This window comes from Narcine bancroftii, chromosome 3, assembly GCF_036971445.1.
Source record: "Narcine bancroftii isolate sNarBan1 chromosome 3, sNarBan1.hap1, whole genome shotgun sequence".
Classification (NCBI taxonomy): Eukaryota; Metazoa; Chordata; class Chondrichthyes; order Torpediniformes; family Narcinidae; genus Narcine; species Narcine bancroftii.
Window position 1 is genome coordinate 130,823,271 of NC_091471.1, and position 22,085 is coordinate 130,845,355.

At 37.0% G+C, this 22,085-nt stretch overlaps 1 protein-coding gene across 1 annotated transcript in view; it reads right to left on the minus strand.

Moving 5' to 3' along the window:
• Positions 1–5,473: 5,473 nt before the first annotated feature.
• ncapg (non-SMC condensin I complex, subunit G) overlaps positions 5,474–22,085 on the minus strand; it is an 88,025-nt gene continuing 71,413 nt past the window's right edge. The window contains 8 exon segments of the mRNA XM_069925111.1: positions 5,474–6,417; positions 6,420–6,499; positions 8,530–8,611; positions 10,400–10,526; positions 12,404–12,571; positions 13,075–13,249; positions 15,926–16,107; positions 20,788–21,027. Of these exon segments, the coding sequence (XP_069781212.1) occupies positions 6,326–6,417; positions 6,420–6,499; positions 8,530–8,611; positions 10,400–10,526; positions 12,404–12,571; positions 13,075–13,249; positions 15,926–16,107; positions 20,788–21,027 (1,146 nt within the window). The 3' untranslated portion in view covers positions 5,474–6,325.

Below are 22,085 nucleotides of genomic sequence, written 5' to 3' on the forward strand. Positions count from 1 at the left end.
GAGCAAATCTAAGGAAATAGCAGATATTTGTAATAAGAACAGGTTTGTATTAGTAGGGGATTTTAATTTTCCTAATATAGATTGAGAAACACATTCTGTGAAAGGGCTGAATGGATTACAATTTGTAAAATTTGTGCAGGATAGTTTTTTTTGCAGCAATATGTTGAGGTGCCCACTAGAGAAGGGGCAGTGTTGGATCTACTGTTGGGGAATGAGATAGGGTAGGTGACAGAGGGATGTGTTGGGGAGCACTTCGGATCTAGTGATCATAGTTCCATTAGTTTCAATATAATTATGGGAAGGGATTGATCTGGGTCAAAGATTGAGGATTTTGAGTGAGGGAAAGCCAGATTTGAAGAGATGAGAAAGAATTTGCGAGGAGTGGTTTGGGCAGATTTGTTTTATGGGAATGATGTAGAGGAGAATTGGCAGTCTTTTAAAGGTGAAATTTTGAGGGCATAGAATCTTTATGTTCCTGTTGGGATAAAAGGCAGAACCAAAGGTTCAAGAGAGCCGTGGTTTTCAAGGGAGATTAGAAATCTGGTTTGGATAAAAAGGGAGGCCTACATTAAATATAAGAAACAAGGTATAGATGAGATGCTTGGAAAATACATGGATTGTAAAAAGCTTAAGAAATTGGGATAGCAAAAAAGAAGGTACGAGGTGGCTATATCAAACAGTGAAAATAAATCTGAATGGATTTTACAATTATGTAAATAACAAAAGGAGAGTGAAGGATAAAATTGGTCCCTTAGAGAATCAGAGCAGACAACTGTGTGCGGAGCCAAATGAGATGGGGGAAGATATTGAATGAGTTCTTCTCTTCGGTATTCACGAGGGAAAAGGATATGGAATCATGTAGGATAAGAGAAGCAAAGGGGGTGATTATGGAAGATATAGGGATTAGGAATGAGGGGGTGCTGGAACTTTTGAGGCATATAAAGGTGAATGTCTCCAGGTCCTGACGCAATTTTCCCCAGGACCTTGAGGGAAGTCAGGGAGGAAATAGCGGAGGCTCTGACAGTGATTTTTCAAGTCACTGGGGGGGGTGGGGGGGGAATGGTGCCACAGGATTGGCTTATCGCAAATGTTCCTCTGTTTAAAAAGGGCTCCAGGTGTAGGCCCAGCAATTATAGGCCAGTAAGTTTGACATCGATGGTCGGTAAACTAATGGAAAATATTCTTAAGAGTTGATATTATAAGTATCTAGAGAGGCAGGGACACTCAACATGGATTTGTGCAGGGAAGGTCATGTTTGACAAATCCTTTTGAATTTTTTGAGGAGTTGACTAGGAATGTTGATAATGGTAGAGCAGTAGATGTAGTTTATATGGATTTCAGTAAGGCCTTCGATAAGGTTCTACATCACACATGTCAAACTCAGGCCCGCAGGCCAAATTTGGCCCGTGATATATTTATATTTGGCCCGCAAGATCATATCAAATATGTATTAGAGCTGGCCCGCTGGCCGCCGCGCCAGTATAGCGCATGCACAGCTAATACTACAAATCCCAGAATGCTTTGCAAATGCATTGGCGCCAGCCCCTCAGCCCACTAATCGCCCCCACCTCCTTTGTTTACTTTCTGCGACTGCAACCTGTCGCCTAACTCACATGTAATAAACCCCTTACGAAAAATGGCCAAACGAAAGACAGAAAACAGGACCTTTCAAGACAGGTGGGAGGCAGACTATATGTTCATCATTTTAAAAGAGAAACCTGTTTGTCAATGAAGCAAGTTGTTATTTTTTTTGACTTATTTGCTTGTGTTAAAAAAAAACATTTAAAAGGAGCTTAAAGGCTATAGAGAAATATTATTTATTGAATATTTTATTTCTCATTTGTTAATGCTTCTTCTGGAAAGAGATTAACCAAAACTATTATTAAACATTTATTTTAATAAGAAAAAATTTAACATTACATATGTTGAAAGAAGAGAAAACATGCAGATGTTGTTGAAATTTTTCAATAAATATTTAGTTTGGCCCACGACTTAGTCCAAGTTTTTAATTTTGGCCCTCTGTGAATTTGAGTTTGACACCCCTGTTTGACAAGGAAGGTATTAATGCCGAGATTGACAGATGGATTCAACAGTGGCTAGAAGGTAGATACCAGTCATGGTGTATAAGTGTCTGTCAGGATGGAAGGCAGTGATGAGCAGTGTGCCTCAGGGATCAGTGTTGTTTGTGATTTACATTAATTTTTTTTAAACTTTATTTATTCGTTCAAAAAACAAATAATGACATATACAGCAATTAAACATGAACATTTTTATATATATATATAAATATATATATAAATATATATAAATATATATATAAAAATATATATAAATATATATATATAAATATATATATATATATATATATAAATAAATGTATATATAAATAAATATATATATATATAAAAAGAGGGAAAAAAATCCCCCCTTCAGCTTTCCTAAGGAGAGTCATAAAAAAATATTTTAAAAAAGTTAAATATACATATTAAAATCTAATCAATATAAATTGAAATGTAAATATTCTGAGTATAAGAGCCACTTATTAATTTAAAAAATTATAATTATCATGCGAAACATACATAATTTTTTCAATTATTAAACAATATTTCATCTCATTATGCCATCTATTAATATCAATCATATTTGTATCTTTCCACATACTAGCAATACATTTTTTCGTTACAGATAAAGCTAAATATACAAAAGCAAGCTGAAACTTATCTAATCCCAAGCCTTTCAGAGGTTGCAAACTACCCAATAAAAACTTGGATCTAAAACTATTTTAATCTTATACAGATATTCTAAAAATGATTGAATTTTCTTCCAAAAAGATTGTATAACAGCAATAACCAAACAGCATGAAAAAAAGTTCCAACCGTATCACCACATCTAAAACACAAATCTGATTCATGAAAACCATATTTTTTTTAAATTTTTCAGGTGTCAAATTGATGTAAAAAAAATTGTAATTAATCATTGCATAACGTGCATTTATCAATCTAGTTACACTAACATAACAGATCTAACCAATCATCTTCAGAAAAATATCCGCTTCCCATTTAATTTTAGATCTATCCCAACCCTTTTTATCCATACCATCCTGTAATATTTGATACATAGATGAAATATAACCCTTCTCTGGTACCTTCATCAGTGTCAAATTTAGTCATTTTAGGTAAAATCATATCTCTACCAAACATACATTTTACCAAAGATCAAATTTGATAATAAAGAAATAAAGAATTCTTATCAATACCAAAATCTTCCCTCATCTGATTAAAAGATAAAAACTTACCCTCTTTAAAACAATCTCCCAAATTTTTCACACCTTTAAATCTCCAATGCAATAAACTTTGATTATATATTGAAAAATAAATAAGTTGATTATTATACAACGGAGTCAAAACCAATAATTTACCCCAAGAACCTATCATTTTATTTTTATTTATCCATAACTTCAATAAATATTTTAGAACAGGCACATTATATTGTTGTAACAAATTCATATTCCACCTAAACAAAACTTGATGTATTTCAAATTCAGAAATACTTGCCATCTCAATTTTAGCCCAACTAGGAGGCTGTACCAAATCCATCAATGAACTAATAAATTTAAGTTGGGCTGCCTCCTAATAATTTTGAAAATGTGGTAAACGTAATCCCCCTAACTCATATTTCCAAGTTAATTTATTGAAAGCTACTCTCGAAAATTTACCCCTCCATAAAAACTCCCTAACCATTTTATTTAAATCTCGAAAAAATTTTTATCAAGTAAATACGGAATAGATTGAAACAAATATTGTATACTCGGAAAGTTATTCATCTTAATTGTACTTATCCTTCCCATTAAATTAATAGGTAAATCTTTCCATTTAATTAAATCAGTTTTAAGATACTGATTTACATTAATGATTTGGATGATGGAGTGGTAAATTGGGTTAGTAAATATGCAGACGACACAAAAATAGGGGGAGTTGTGGATAGTGAAGATGGTTTGGACTGCTTAGAAGAGTGGGCTGAAAGGTGGCAGATGGAGTTTAGTGTCGATAAGTGTGAAGTGCTTCATTTTGGGAAGAATAATCAAAACAGGACATATGCAGTGAAGGGGAAGGCACTGAGGAATGCAGAGGAACAGAGAGATCTTGGAATAATGGTTCATTGTTCTTTGAAAGTGGTTTCTCAAGTGGATAGAGTGGTAAAGAAGGCTTTTGGTATGCTGGCCTTTTCAATCAAAAGCATAGAATATAGGAGCTGGGAGGTGATGTTGAGACTATTCAAGGCATTGGTGAGGCCAAATTTGGAATACTGTGTGCAGATCTGGCCCCCAAATTATAGGAAGGATATCAATAAGGTAGAGGGGGTGCAGAGATTAACTAAAATGTTCCCTGTATTGCAGTATCTAGAATACAAAGATTGAGTAGACTGGGTCTTTATTCATTGGAAGGTTGAGGGGGGGGGGGGGGTTGATAGAGGTATTTAAAACCATGAGGGGGATAGATAGATAGAGTTAATGTGAATTGGCTCTTCCTCTTGAGGATAGTTGAAATTGGAATGAGGGGTCATAAACTAAGGGTTAGGGGGCAAAAGTTTAAACATAACATGCGAGCAGGCTTCTTCACTCAGAGAGTGGTGGCTGAGTGGAATGACCTTCCAGAAGAGGTGATTGCAGCAGGGTCAATGTTGTCATTTAAGAGAAGGTTGAATAAGTGCATGGATGTGAGGGGATTGGAGGGTTACGGACAGGGAGCAAGTAGGTAGGACCCGAGATCACTTAAATGGGTGCAAATAGGAGGGACCGAGATGGTCTGTTTCCATACTGTCATTTTTATATGGTGTTCAGCAGTGCACAAGCTCAAAAATAATTGGCTTGATATGAATTGCTAGCTGATAAATGCCACACAAATGCCACCAAGTTCAGGATACATTAACAAATGCACAAGTCCCACCCAGCTACTCATTCTACAGAAATTTCCTGGTTGTTTTGAAATTGGGCTCATGCTGTAGAATCTGCCTGCTAAACCTGTATCTGATTGTACCTATTACAGGGCCAGCAGGTCTATTCACTTCAACGTAGAGAAACAACTGAGAGACAGGAGTGAGTATCTTATTTATTTAGTTAAATGATCAATTGTTGTTCTATTTTTTGTTTTAGTCATTTTCATTGTTTAATTGATTTAAAAACCACTTTAAAAATGTTGGAGAAAATAAATCTAATGTTTTTACCACATGGCTTAGGAGAAACCACAAAATGGTTTGCCAATTATCTCAACTTTAAATAAAAGTTATTTATATTTAGACCACAGGAATTAGAGATTTCCTCATTCTTTTGACCAATAATTGAAGGTGTGGAAGTGGTCCAAATTTATCCTGTAGAATTTTCACACTCTAAAATAACTGAACAGAGTTCATTTAAAACAATCAATACAAAGCATATCCAGTTTTAGAAGATCACTGACAGAAAAACAAACAACTATACGTTGCCACATCCAGTTTTATTACAAATTTAGAAGATTTAACTCTCAGCCAAACCAGCTGCAATAAAGTACATTAAAAACAACTTTAATTTTAAGAGCTCAAAATATCCTATGCTATTACAGACATTTTAAAAAATTTGTTTCAATTAGGAAAAACATTATTTTGCTAAAAACATTTGAAACAACTTCAGTTGCAGGGATCCAAGTTTGCCACACACCAAAGAAGGTGGGTGGAGGAAAGTCCATTTTCCAGTCCAATAATAAGAAAATTATTTTCATATTATTTCCACTGGTGATATAATGCTAAAATGTATGCTAAATAAAAAAAAAATACTATTCATCAAGAATCATCAGTTTATATATGATTGGCAAGAAAGAATTGTGACCTCTCTAAGCTACTGTCAGAAGCCCTTTATTTAAAACTGTTCTATTACTGAGTTTTTAAAATAAACAATATAAAAACTTGTCATTAAAGCTCAGATTACTAATACATCTTCATTAAATCAGTGCCCAGTGAAAAGATGTTTTTGCAGCAAAAAAAAAAGTGTAATTTGGCAACACAGATGCCCATGACCTAAAAATCCACAAGACTTGCTCTCAATTGGTTTTGGCTCACAGCCCAGTTAAAACAAATATTTAACATACAGCAAAGTATTGACACCAACTTGATTGCTGGTATCATCTTAACTTTTTGCTCAAGATATAAAGGAATATTTTCAATAAAACTATAGGCACTTTGAAGAGGTACTAACATGGTAATTTAAAAAATTTTCATTCTATCACAGCATTTCAATTTGGTATTATTTAAAAATGCAACCTCCGAGTTATTTGGCAATAGAAATAGCACTATATTACAAAGCAATAGCAGATGTGTGAAATACAGACACATCATCTTGGGAATAAACATTTTCTTTGCTCAATAATTGAGTAAGTTTCATTTTTTTTTCTCTAATGCTGCTGTTTTTGCTCGTCTTGAAGACCTTCTGCACATGGAAGGGGTTGGAGCTGCAAAATCCTGCCTTTCACTAAAATAAAACATGCCATTAATTATCAGTATACAAGAACTTCAACATCGACAAACTGAGAGAAAGAAAATTGTGCACAAAATGCAGGAGTTTCAGTCTTCCTTTAACAAAAAGAATTTTACCAATATTTTATACATAATTCTAACAAAATCATGTCTCATCCTATTTAAGATGATACTCACCTTTTCACCCCATGCAAAACAACAAATTACTTGGGCACAGATAAAATGTAATTTCCCAAAATGCTATAAACCTAATGTATTGGCATAATTTCCAATTTTAAAACCCACACAGACACAGAGAGAACACAATGACACTGTTACAGGGTTGCGCTAACCGCTACACTAACCGTGCCGCCCACCTAATATTTTTTCACAACACTCTTGCAAAAACGATTAAATGCACTTATGGGTAGGAATAATGATTAAAAGTATTCTCTCAGGTGGTCACAAGAGATCTCGTGGTCCATTTGAAGAAAATCCTCAGTATTTCAGCCAACATTATGGTTACAGTTAGGCACATCAATGTGGAGTGTTTGAATACATGAAGAACTATATTCTTTATGCAAAGGTAAATTAATTTTGAACACAGCATTTTCTAAAATATTTTGTGATTTGTCAAGAGGAGATATCTTTCAAAGCTTCCAAAGAGCTTTTTTTTTAAAAAAATATAGAAAATATATTACACTTAAATGTACAAAGATTATATAAATTATTGCATAACTATCCTTGTAGAAAAGATTCAAAAGAAACTGGAGGTAATAAATTTCCAAGCACACAGGGACAGTTCAAAGTACAATAAATGTGGTCTCAATACAGGGAAAGTAAGAGAATGTCAGCAATATTATTTAATATTTATTTGTTCATTCATTTCTAAACAAATTTACACATGTATAAAAATATTAGCCAAAGCAACTAAATTAAGTTACTTTTGATAGAGATTACAAAATATTATAAATTATCTGGAAAACAAAAAAAATCTCTCCTTTTTCATTTCAATGGGGAAATTAAGTATTTTGTCAAAACTAGACATCTCAGCATTGAGAACACAATTGGCAAGCGAGACACAATGATGAATCCCATTTACATTTCCAATACCCCCCAAGTGATTAATCTATGCTTTCAAATATACTAGAAGAATATGGCTGACAAAATGGGTGAGGCAGCTAGTCAAGAGGAATGAGGAAGCTTGCATTAGATTTAGGAAGCAGAAAACAGGAAGGGTTCATGAGAACTATATGGTAGCCAGGAAAGAACTTAAGAAAGGAGAGCTAGAAGGGATCGTGAGAAGGCCTTGGCAAGAAGAATTAAGGAAAATCCTAAAGCGTTCTAGGAGTATGTGAAGAACAAAAGGATGATGAGAATAAAGCTATGGAGAGGGTGCAGAGGATGTTTACCAAGATGGTGCCTGGATTGGAAAAATATGTCTTATGAGGCAAGTTTAATAAAGCTGGGGCTTTTCTCTTTGGAGCAAAGAAGTGACTTAATAGAGGTCTACAAGATGATGAGGCATAAGGTAGACAGCAAGAACCTTTTTCCCAGGGCGGAAGTAGCGAACACCAGAGGACATATGTACAAAATGAAGGGAAGAAAGTTTAGACAAGACATCTGGGGTCTTTTTTTTTACAAAAACCCACAAAGTTGTAGTTCCCTAGAATGCTTTGCCAGGGATGGTAGTGGAGGCTGGAACAATAGGGGCATTTAAGAAATTCTTAGACAGGCATATAGATGAAAGAAAAATAGGGGGTTATAAGGTAGGGAGGATTTTGGGGGTTTTTTTTTTGGTCGGTTATATATAGGTTGTCACAACATCGTGGGATGTACTGTGCTGTAATGTTCCATGTTCACTAATTAATACACTACAAATGTTTTGTCAGCTAATGATAGGAGGATTTGCAACACCCAAATCCTGACAGTGCTATGTTAGTTGCAATGACATGCTTCACTAAATTTCAGAGTTCATAAACCACTGTATTAATGGAAACTTTAAAATCACTTCCAACCATTGACGTTCATTTAAATTGTACTTGCCTTTCATGAGAGGAATCTTCCACTCTCTTGGCATTTTTGCTTCTGGTTACAGACTTGGCAGCTGACAAACCTTTATCTTTTTCTGAAGCAAAATACAGTAAACACATTGCATTTCAGATGTTTACAAGATAACTTCAGGATAAAATCTGCTCCACATGAAACATTCCAACAAAATAGAAAGTCTATATTTGGTTTAAAAATTAGCACATGCAACTGAAAATGAAATCAAAATATGCTGGAAATCAAACACTATGCTAAAAATTGTTTATGATTAACAACCATTATTGGCGATAAGTTCAATATTTTTCTTTGAAATCACTAACAGGCACATATGTATTTATAAAAATAGAGTAGTGTCCTGTGATGCACCATTCCATAACCCTCCAATAGCCATGGTATAGATTTTTTAATTACTCTTTTTCCCCTTTATCATTTACTGTTTCAGCATTTTGAGGATCTGCAACGTCCATTCTCTCTGTAACTTCAGATTTATTTTCATCTACAAACAAAGAAAGCCCAAATGTTTCCTTCAGTCTATTCACTACTGCAAACCAAAGGTTGTTAATTTAAAAGAAAATGACAATCTTGCACATACTTTCATTTACAGTGATTAACTTGAAGTAGAGGACAAAGTAGTGTTTGCAACACTGCATGTGATATTTCAACACTGATTAATTCTCATTACAAAATATTGGGCTATCCAATATCATTTACTTGTGTTAAAGATTATTTCTTAAAGGCCTCTTGCGATTGAGGGGCATTTGTCAGATCTAATTTAATCCAAACCAGTGTAAGGTAATGCACTTTGCACAGGGATCGTAGGAGCATGAAGGTACAGAGAGACCTTGGGTGCACATCCAAAGCTCCCTGAAAGTGAGGTGGTACGTACCTGGATAGGATAGTGAAAAACTCAAATGATAGGTTTGCTTTCGTAGGCAGAAGAATTGAGTAACTGAGCTGTCATTTTGTAATGGTTCAAAACATTGATTAGACTGCACACAAAGCTTTGCATGCAGTTCTGATATTCACAATACGGGAAATATGTAGTAATAGAGTGAGTGCAGATGAGATTCATTTGGATGTTGTGTGGAATGGAAGGCTGTAGATAAAGGGCGATTGGACAGGCTGGCATCATTCTCATTTGAACATAGATGGTTGATGAGTGACCTTGTAGAATTTTATAAAATTTTGAGTGACATTGATAAGATAGAAAGAATATTTTTCTGCAGAACAGGAGAGCCTAAAACAAGAGGGCACAGGTTTGAGGTGAAGGGGGAGAAATTTTAAAGAATCTGAGGAGTATGTCATTCCATTCAGAGGATGATTAAATATCTGGAATGAGCTGCCAAGGGGGAAAAAGCAGATAGAATTACAACTTTTAAAAGGCATTTCAACAGATACTTTGATAGAAAAGGTGCAGGAAGGATTCAGGTCTAATGTAGGCAAAAGCGATTAGATAGCCATTACAGCAAGAATGAGATGGACTGAAAAGTCTTTTCTATGATTCTTCATCACCCACACTTGACATCATTATTTATATTTTAGTCGTCAGCCAACAATAACTGGCCTTTGTCTTGCCACATTCAAACAGAACAACCTTAAAGGATTGAATACTTATGTTCTCCTATGTAGTCAAACAACAGTCACAGGAATCTCCAAGGATATTGGCAGTGGCTTAACATGTTTGATGAAAGGTCTTTAAATAGTTTTAAAACAGGGTTGATAGGTAGTTGATAAGTGAGTGAAACTTCACTATGAGAAAATAGAATGCCAAGTGTTATTTCAGCCATGATCTTATTGAATGGCAGAGCAGGCTAGAGGATACAAGGCTTCCTTATCCTGATCATTAATTTTACCAAACAGGTCATACCTTTGTCAATTTCTTTTGTTTTTTCTACTGTGTTGTCATCTTTATTTTTTTCACCTTCTCTTGATCCTCCATTTAAGTGAATCATAATTTTCTCAATGACTCGCTGATTTGCTTTGTTTTTTATTTCCTACACGGAGATAAAGTAGAAGTATTTAGATTCCAAATTCACTTGTGAAACTGTAATTTCTGCCCTTTCACATTCTTCACAGATACCATTATAGTCACCAAAATTATTTCAAACAATAATAATCCTTTTTATCATAATTCAGAATTTTTAAACAACACTTTTTAACAATAACATTTGCACTGGAGTTTAGATAGGAAGCACAGCATGTGAAAGATAATTTTCCAAATAATCTGTAAATTATTTTGGATTTTGCCCAAATATTGACATCTACGAGCAGTGGATTGCAGTTACCTTGCTAATTTACAAAAGTTAAAAAATGCTGAATGGTGGTGAAGAGGAAGAGAATATCCATTCATGGGAATCATCAACTTCCAAAAGAAGATTAGTGCAATGGAATAGAAGATGCACATTTAGGCCTCTTCACATCATATACTATTGTAAAGGAGCAACATAGGAAACATCAGGGAACCCCGTAATTGGCCCCACTCACATACCACCTTAAGTAATACCTTTCTAACTACAGAGCACTTATGGCATCCTATGCCATAGGTGCTCTGTGGTTAGTAAAAGATTACATAAGATGGAATGTGAGCGGGAGAAAAAGGTCGAGAACCACTGGTTTAGAGGAAAGTCAAAAGCAGAAAAAAAACAGCAGACATCAAATAGTCCAGCAGAAATTGCTACGGTTCCTCATTAATGCTGGGAAATCTGGTCCCAGATCCCATACCTGGATCTGTCAGCCCATCCATTCAAAAGTGTTTTTATATACATATACACACACATGATAATCAGTAGAGGAGACTGAAAAATTTGTGCATGGTTTAATATTTTTGAAGTGTTAAGTCAGTCAAAAACATCAAAAAACATTTACTGTTTTTAACAGATAAGACTGGGTCTTTGTCATCAGACTTTGGCCTCCAGAAGATCAGAACACAAGTTCTGATCTTCCCCAGTGAGCTCATTGTGGTTACAGAGCAACGGGCACTTGAGACAAGTTCAAGGAAATCAGAACTTGAGCAAAAAGGGAAAGCAGCAGGGCCCTCTTAAGAAAGTCTAACTCAATGTAATAGTTTTAAAAGGAATAATGATGAGGAAATTTGTTGCCAGAGGATAGATAAAATATATCACTTGGCAGTTTCTGCTGCTGCCTCTCAGTTCCAGGATCTAGGATGCAATCCTGATTTTTGGTGCTATCCATGGAAAAATCAGCAAATTCTCTCTCTACTGGACTACACTGCTTTCTTGGCACCTCACTTTCTGCCCACATCCTAAGGAGATGTTAGTGACTACTTTAAAGTACCCTTTAAGTAAAATCACAAAAGAAAACATAGGGGAGTTGACATACATCTGTGAGAGAGAGTAAACTTGGGATAACGAGGAGAATAAATGCAAATAGGACTAATACAGTGTAACACCAATTTTATGTGTCCCAATTTAACGCAAATTCGGATGTAATGCAATGAGTCACTGGACTCGAGCGCTGGGCTGCCAGATTGATTTAAAATGCATACAGAATAACTGGAATGTTCCAAATAAAAGAGAAATGGAAATGATGTAGGTATGCAAATTAAACAGGGAAATACAGTGAAACTCCAATTTAGTGCGACCGAGCTTTTTTCACGATGAGATTTTATGGACCCCAGCAATCACATTATAATGGGGTTTCACTGTGGTATTTTTCCAAGGGGAGCCAGCATAGCCCAAAAGGGCTAAACAACTGTGTGCTATATCGATGACCCACATTGAATAATTTGGCTATTTTTTCACCTCAAAATACAACAAACAAGTTTCAAAACAAAGATAACCGATTCAAATTCAAATTAAAAAAAGCAATCTACTTCTTTCCAATATATAAACACATAAGATCAGAAAGTGACCTTAATGCCATTCAGGAGAACACACAGCTGCTCGGTGTATGGAGATGGTCCTGCAGTGAGTTCAAGCAAACCCAGAGTTTTAACCAATATTCGAACATCTGGAGTATCTGGATCCTTCAATATTTCATTACAGATTTTAATAGCCAAATTGTCATGAACTGCAAGTTCCTATGCAAATAAAACCACATTTTAGATTGCAATACAAGGTAGCATATAAAAGACTATATAGACCCCTGCTTTAGATTTCCACGTTAGACATTGATGCTTAATCCAGGCATACAAATAACAAATTTAAAAGTATCCTCTACTCCAGTTTAATAATCCTTGCTTATCTGCAATTCTCTCAAGGATATTTATACACCATCAACAGATCATCTTATCATGCGTATTCATTTTCATTTCCAGTTCCCAGATGATCTTAACAACTAAAAGATATTTCTAACCTCTTTGGTGCATACCTTAAAATCCAATTCCTTTGGATTCCCTTTTTTGTATGGCCCTTCCCCAAGTCACTTGTGGTGCACTTTCAAATTGCCCAAATATCATTTGGCTTTCCATCTGCTATATTACCATGCAACTTCATTTTGTCAAATATGCATTTCCTTAAATCCAAGCAACTATGTTTATGAAAGGTATTGCCTATCTATATCAAATTTACAAGTATTGCATACCTGATAGTCCTCATTTTGTTTTTTCTGTGAATTACTTGCACTGACACGGGTCAAGTCCACAAAAAACTCTGCCACATTAAGCACATTAATTTCAGCCAAAGGAGAAGATGCTGGTGCATAGAACAGGGTCCTCAAAGTAGGTAAGAAAGCTTCCTGAAAACATTCTTGATTTTTCCTAACATAAAATTTTGTAAAAAATTAAAACAGAAGTTTGATTTAGTTTCACTGATTAATGTTTGCTTTCTGAAGTTTTAAGCTTCAAAAAGTTTCTGGAAATTGAAACCAAAAATGCAGTAAAATCTCAACCAGAAATAGAACCGTAGTTAATGATTGACATCATACAGTTTCACAACAGCATTCATCACACACTAGTAAGAAATCCAAAAGTTTAGTAATCCAAAATTTAGTCATTTTCTTTCTCTCCTTTTTCTTTAGTGCATCAACAAAATGGAGTGATTTAACAACCCTGCTTGTTTACAGATTCTCACCACAAAATACCATGAAATATTATACATACAATGTTATTAATTTTTAAATGGCATTTATGCCATTATTACTGCTACAACCAAATCATTGTTGCATCATAGAAATGTTCAACCTGTGAATGACTGGTTTCTACAAACATCAATGTAAAGATGTGTTTTGGTAAGGTTAAGGAATAGATAAATAAGAGCTAAAGAATCAGATGTTGTACTCTAGACCAACCATTCTCAACCTTTTTTTTGCCACTATGGCTCTCCGACGACTCTGCTCCTTTTCCTGTGAAGCAGTCAAGTTTTGGTTTCTTACACACTTTTAATGACAGCATTAAAAAAATTGTTATGCGAGGTGAAAAGAAAACAGGTCTTCTACTTAAATATGCTGGGGTAGGATCCCCGTTGAGATTGGCTGCTTAATCATACAGCAACGCAGTAACGGGCTCTTTTGGCCCAGTCGCAGAATTATATCCAATGGACCTACAATCCCCCGAATGTATTTTGAAGGGTTAGACGAAACCGTAGCCTCCAGAAGAAACCCACACAGACATGGGGAGAACATACAAATTCCTTACAGACAGCACAAGATTCAAACCCTGGTCCCGGTTGCTGGCACTGTAACAGTGTTGCACTGACCACTACGCAAGCCATGCCACCCCAAATCAGTCTTTCGAATTACTACCAGAAAAAGTGGTCATGGTCTTTGTCAAACATCATCTCTCAAAGGTAACAACTCTGACAGCTAAAAGGTAGCTAACCTCAATGTTAGCTTGGGTCTTTGTGTTAGAATCTGGTTGGGTTAGGATACTCAGCCTTGGAAATAGTAAAATACAGGAGCAGGTGTACACCACTCAGCCCTTCATGATAATGAATAGGATAGCAGACTTGACTGATCATCTGTCTCAGTACTATATTCCCACTTTCTCCAAAACTCTTTGATACCTTTTGCACTTAATTTATTCTCCATAAACATATTAAGCAACTTAGCCTCTACAACCTTCTGTGGTGATGAACTCCGCAGATTCATAACACTTGTGTGAAATAATTCTTCATTTCAATCCTGAATCTTGTCTCCCAAGGCTGTGATAGCATCCTTCATACTTATTCTAACCCTGCTACAACTTTCTAAGTTTCAATTTGGTCCACACACGAGTAGGAAATCCAGAAGTTTAGTAATCCAAAATTTAGTCATTTTCTTTCTCTCCTTTTTCTTTAGTGCATCAGCAAAATGGAGTGATTTAACAACCCTGCCTATTTACAGATTCTCACCACAAAATACCATGAAATATTATACATACAATCTTCACCCTTCATCTGCATCTCCCAGCATTCCTGGTGAATTTTCACTGCTCTCCTTCTAATTGAAGTATATCCTTTCTTACGTGAGGATACCAAAACTTCACATCAAACTCCGGGTGGAATCTTTCCAAAGCCCAGTACAATTGTAGCAAGATGTCCTTGCTCCTGCACTTACAGTTCGTACATCCTCTGGCTATGAAGGCCAATGCACCATTTTCCTTTTCTAAAAAGCCTTTGCCATTTCCTATTTGAGGTGATGGAAACTGCTGCTTTCACACTTATTTGACACTTAACATATAAAAACTCCTCTGGGCTGGGAAGGCTTTGGAGCTAAACAAAGTATCTTTGGCTTGGCTTCGCGGACGAAGATTTATGGAGGGGGTAAAAAGTCCACGTCAGCTGCAGGCTCGTTTGTGGCTGACAAGTCCGATGCGGGACAGGCAGACACGGTTGCAGCGGTTGCAGGGGAAAATTGGTTGGTTGGGGTTGGGTGTTGGGTTTTTCCTCCTTTGCCTTTTGTCAGTGAGGTGGGCTCTGCGGTCTTCTTCAAAGGAGGTTGCTGCCCGCCAAACTGTGAGGCGCCAAGATGCACGGTTTGAGGCGTTATCAGCCCACTGGCGGTGGTCAATGTGGCAGGCACCAAGAGATTTCTTTAGGCAGTCCTTGTACCTTTTCTTTGGTGCACCTCTGTCACGGTGGCCAGTGGAGAGCTCGCCATATTACACGATCTTGGGAAGGCGATGGTCCTCCATTCTGGAGACGTAACCCATCCAGCGCAGCTGGATCTTCAGCAGACAAATGATGAACGGAGCACGTGCTGCCAATTCCCAACAATGGCCCACAATCAACACGCTGGCCAGGGTGCAGTAATGTTTCTCTCTTTGTTTAATGAAATAATGTCACTTTTAGTACCGATTCTATTGGTGTTCTAGTTCCTGGGAATCTATCCAGAACATTGAGTGATTGGTGTGCAATGTTTACAATTTCATTTTCAGTATATCAGTTTTCACTTTTACTGAACTCCTAAAATTAAAAATAATATCTGAAAGCATATTTGAAACAGAAAAATTACAAACCTGTTAGTAAATGCATACAAAGGAAAGAAAACCCCAAGGCAATGTCGAAGGAAGGTGTCATCTTCAGTCACAGGATTATACCATAACAAAATAAGCCGGGTAAGGAGTTTGGGACTAGAAAGTCTTCCAGAAAAAAGCAGCTTAGCAAAGCCTTCAGCAGCTACAGTCTTCAGTTCTGGTATCTAAATAGAATACATGTAATGTTATCACCTGATACATTAAGAAAGAGAACATGGGGAAAGGAGTGAGAAAATGAGAAGCAAAGGCAACGTTACTTTTCAAGAGAAAGAAAAAAACTGGAAAGTACAGATCAGTTAATCAAAAGCTAAATACTGGAGACTGAAATCTGAAATAAATGCAGAAAAATGTCAAAAACAGCAGTGAGGTACCATCAACAGAGAAAGAGATTTCATAACAATAATTAATCATCAAAACTGGAAAAGTTAGAAACAAACAAGTTACATAGAAAGGAGGGTCTGACAGAGAAAACAAATGGGAAGTTCTATGATAGAGTGGAGATGATACATGTGATGCCAGCTCAGAGAAGGTGGTGAAAGTGTGCCTGAACGAGGAAAGATTAATCCAAATGCTCGAAATGTAGAAGACGAGATTGGATTGGCTGATTATCTGAGAGAGTTGTTCTGAAGGCAGTAATGTGCCATATTGGTAGATGAAGTACTTTTCCTCAAGTTTCCTTTGAGCTTTGCTGGAATAGTGCAATACCCCAAAAAGAGGGGGCAAAATGGGAGTGGGAGTTGGATGGAGAATTGAAGTGATAAGGTAACTGAAAACTCAGTCACTCTCAATCTAAATGGAAGTGTTCTCCCAAGTGGGCATATATGAGACCACATTGTGAGAGCTGAATGCAATGTACTGAATTGGTAGTGGTAAATCAATATTTCATCGAGGACTGTTCAATTGTTTGGACAGTCGTAAGAGGTGGACTGGGTATTGATGTTATGGATCAAATAGTGACAGATTGAAGTCCCTTTGAAAGATTGAAAAAGAGAAGGGAAGTTGCTGGTATCTGGATTTATAATGTATAACATTACAGGGGTTGAAAATTACAGAGGATGATTCATTAAATGTGGATGATAAGGGCAAGAAGAACTATCTTTGTTCTAGGTGGGTGAAGAAAGAATGAGAGTAGAAATTAAGTTAATGGAATAAATACAGTTGATAGGTCTCATCAAAACTGTTCTCAATCTTCTCTTATTCTTCTCCACCTCTACAATTTAAAACACGTTTGTAACATTTTGGATTTCTGGTAAAAGAACATCCATTTCTGTTTCTTTATTCCTACCTGCTGATTAAAATGAGAGTGTTTTACAGCAGGTCTTTTTTTTTAAATTAGCAACCAGTTCAGTTGACAGCAGGTTACAATGAAATTCAAAACAGTAAGAATTTACAAGTATTTTTCAGGTTAACAATCTGAACCCCTGGTATGTTTTGAACAGTGGAGGAAATTGGAGCACCCGAAGGAAAACCATACAGAGAGAACGTTCAAACTCCTTAGACAGTGTGGGATTCAAACCCCAGTCCTGAACACTGGCACTGTAACAACACTGTGCTAACCACTACACTAAACGTGCTGATCACTAATTACAATATCGTGTGGGCACAAGTCCTCAGTACTTTATTCCTGTGTTCTCTTCATAGCCCTTGATCCCTATTGGTGAAAGGAATCAAGGGGTGCAGAACTAAAGCAGGAATAGGGTACTGAAGATGCATAATCACCCAGATGTAAAGGTAAAGTTCCACTTTTGTCGCGTACATACATGAATTCTTTAACTTTTGTCTACCGTAAGCCAGACAGAGTTGCCCCTCACTTTGACCAGTGTCCCTCACAGAAACCTACAGTACCTGCTGTTCCTAGTGTTACGAGCCCAAAGGACCCCAAAACCCAGCAGCAATAGACATTCACCAAGTGGCTTTCAAAACAAAAGTTATTTTTAATCAACTTCAACCATGAAAATAGAATCAAACTTTAACTTAACTCTATACTTATACTATACTCTATACTAACCCAAATTACTCCCTTCTAATTCTAAGCGCACATGCATGTAATGTGTGTGTGTGTGTGTGTGTGTATTTAAGAAAAGTTCTTTGGTTCATAGTTCAATCTCACTTCTCCTTCTTCCAAGTTCTCTGGTTGCAGGCAATCACCATACTGTGCACAGAATTGAACATGTATAAAGTTCACCAGGCTTGGTGCTTGAAAGGTAAATGTTTACCGCTCAGGAAGGTTTTTGTAGGGTTTGCAGAGATATTTGTTGCTCCAGGATTTCCTTAACTGAAGTACCACCACTAGTCACCTCAGGGTCTCGCTGATAAAACTTGCCCCATCAGGGTCTTTCAGATGGTAGCTTCTTTCTTCAAGCTACCACAGAGTTCCATTCCTTCGTCTATTTCAAGAGAAACATCAGACAGATAGCACTTCCAGCCATCTATTGCTCTGGAACTTGCTTTCATCAGTTTCAAACAGTTTTTCCTGGATTGCACTTTTCAGTTACTTGTCAGTGTCCCATACACTGACTGACTGAGCTGTTAACTCTCTCTCTTTTCCAACTCTCTCCAACTGGCTTCCAGAAAGCCCATGTGACTCACTTGTAAAACCCCCACCTTCTTCAGCAAACAACAGGAGTTCTTACTTCTGCTCCCATTTGTTATTAGATAAACAACCCAAGATTGACCTTTCTGTGCACTCTCCAGAAAGGGTACTGATAGACAGCATGACTCAAGCAAGACAATGGTCAACCTTTTTATGACATTGTTCAGTTAACACCTACTTGTGAAAGGTGCTTACATTCTCCAGAGATCTTCAGTATTTCTTCAGTCTATCAAATAAGATCTGTTTTAAAATGTGTGAATGTATGTGACCTACTCTAAATATTATAAATTCTCCCCAAATATTAATATTGTTACACTAGGCAGTCTCCAGTCCAAGTACTAACCTGTCCTGAGCCTGTTCAGCTTCTGAGATCAGACAATCTCAGGAGTATTCAGGCTATTAGGTGTTGTGGTAGGAGCAGAGTTAGGAGATTTGGCACATCGATTCTGCTCATTCAATCACTTATATATTTTCCTTTCAGTCCCATTTTACTGCATTTCACCCCCCCCCCCCATACCCCTCCCCATAACCTTTGTCACCCTTACTAATCAAGAAACTATCAACCTCTAAATACATCCAGTGATTTGGACTCCATAGCCATCTGTGGCAACAAATTCTTCAAATTCACTACCCTATGGCTGAAGAGATTTCTCCTTAAAAAGAAATCCTTTTATTCCAAGGCTGTGCCATCTGGTCCTAGACTCACTACTGTAAACATCTTCTCAATATTTGGTATGTTTCAATGAGATTCCCCATCCACCCTCACCACCCCATCCTTCTAAACACCAGCATGTACAGGCCTAAAGCCAACAAATGCACCTCGTACATTAACCCTCTTATCCCTGGGATCATTCTCAAAAATCTCATCTGGACCCTTTCCAATGACAGCACACCCTTCCTTTGGTATGAGGGCATCCGGTCCTAGCCTCATCCACTACTGGAAACACCTTCTCCATTTCCTTTCAAAATTCAGTATGTTTGAATGAGATTCCCCACCCCATACTTCTAAACACTAGCGTGCGCAGGCCCAGAGCCTCAAATGTACCTCATACATTAACCCTCTTATCCCCAGGATCATTCCCATTAATCTCAATTCGAATATCTCCAATGCCAGCAATTGGTATGAGACCCAAAACTACTTACAATAGGTTGCATGTTTGCATTGAATTATAAAATTGTCTCAAAGGGTTGAGTGGCTTTCTCCTTTTTCTTCATTTCGATAGACAAATAAGCCTCTAGTGGAAACCAGTGTCATAAAGAGATGTACGGTCAGGTAAAGTGAATCGGCAAGGTAGCAGATGGTGCGTGGAGAGGGAAACTATGAGATTACATACCATTGTAGGAAAAAAGAAAAAAATTAAACACAAAAGTCTTGTAAGAGATAACCTGTGGTGATTCATGAAACCCAAAAAGTTAACACACAGATATTGAGAGCAATTTTGAAGGCAAAAGTAGTACTGGCCAATATGGTGCATGAGATAAGGAAGATTTTCAACAGTTGTGCAGGGCTTGTTTTTGAATGCACTTTATGCATAGATTTGATCTCTGTCCCAATTCACTAGATTCAGTCCTGGAATCAGGGTGCTGTTTGAAAGGATATTATTTATCCTCCCCCAAAGTTGGAAAAATGAAAGGTGGTCTCACTGAAGATAATAAAAAAGGATAGATTCTTCAGGGTGAAAAATACAGAACTGAGATGAATCTACTCCAAGGGCCAAGAGCACAAGGGCACGAGGGCACGATAGCACGAGGACGAGAGCACGAGGAGGAGAGCACAAGGCCATGAGGGCACGAGGCTACAAGGGCACGAGAACTAGGAAAATAGGTCATAGATTTTGCTTTGCCATTCAGTAAGACCAAACAGATTCTAAACTTCCAAGTTATAATAATTTCTACTATAGTCCTAAAATCTATCCATAGAAGGAGTACTTTACAAATGGATAAAAGACATAATTCTTTTCAAAATTGGAACACCTTGAAATCAATAATCCAGATGGTTCTCGATGTTCATTCATAGACTATAATGGGTCTCTGACATGACAATCACACGGGAAAGTGAATTGAAGGTAACAGATTTAGTATTTCTTATTGAATGGCAAAGAAAGCATCTTCTATTTCTCATATTCTTAGAAGTAACAGAAATGATGACTTCATCGCTAAACATGCTGATTTTAAGCTTCACTTTTATATTAACCATCCCAATTAATCCAATATCCTAAATACGATTTTAGAAGTCACTGGTAATACTTACCTCACTGTCCAAGTATCCCAGGAGCAGTGTAAGGATACTGTTAACTGTGTCTGTTTCCACACCAGGCGTTGTTATTTCTTCGGCTGGTGGCTTCTCATTTTCGGTACCACTCTCCTCGTTTTGTATATCTTGTGATTTGTCAAGGCTAGGTTTGAAAACCTCAATCCCAAATACTTGCAGAATATCAAAAACTGCTTGCAATGCACTGATTTTCACCCTGGCCTCATCAAGTTGAGTAATCTATAATATATAAGGAAGCTTATTAGAATTTATTTAGAAAATAGCAAGTCACTGCCAAAATGAGTGGTTACCAGAGAACAACTGTAGGAACAGAATGTGTAATTAAGCCTTTCCCATGATTTCTTATTGAGGCAGCACACCAATTTCATGTTGCCAGCTCAATTACATTTTTTTTAAATTTAAACATACAGCTTGGTAACAAGTCCTTCTGGCTCATGAGCCTGTGCTACCCAAATACCCCAATTTACTGACAACCCTGTATGTTTTGAAGGGTGGGAAGAAACTGGAGCACTCAGTGGAAGCCCACGCAGACATGAGAAGGTATAAACTCCTTACCAACTGTGCTGGATTAGAACCCGGATCGTTGGCGCTGTAATAGCATTTCACTAACTGCTACACTATCCTTGCTGCCCTGATTACAATTACTGCATGCAATCTATGCTACTGAACCATTCAATAGCTTAACAGCAGCTTATTGTTATGATTGCTAATGGCCAGGTGAAGCTTAACTCCAATATTTATGGACAGAATGTATCGCTTAAAAATTGCATTGTGGCTACAGAGCATTCTCACATGCATTCTGGAACTCATTCTAACCTGCAACATGTCAGATACGACTTCACAATGAGAATGTGGACTCTTTAACATCAAAGTATAGCCCAGTTCGGTTGGCGCATATGCGAGAGTTAAGCGCCCTGACGCTATTGAATTTGCGCCCTTAACTCTCGCACAGCACCAACCACACATGTGCCAACTGAAGACCCGTGCATGTGCACAGAAATCAAGACAGTCATGCCCAGCCTGAGGCTCTTACATGCCCTGTATCCCTGTTATAGTTTGTCAAATACCACATAAACCATATAAATTATATATTTTTTTTAAATTCAGTCGTATTTGTAGACGGACGCAAGTCGCTCAAGTCATAAGTTGGGGAGTTCCTGTATAATAATGGTATCATGAATTATGGCAAGTAATTCTACTGCACATGAAGACCATGTAATGATGTGGTATCTGATATCTAATCACTTGGCTTTTGCTGTACAAGCAATAGTCACCCA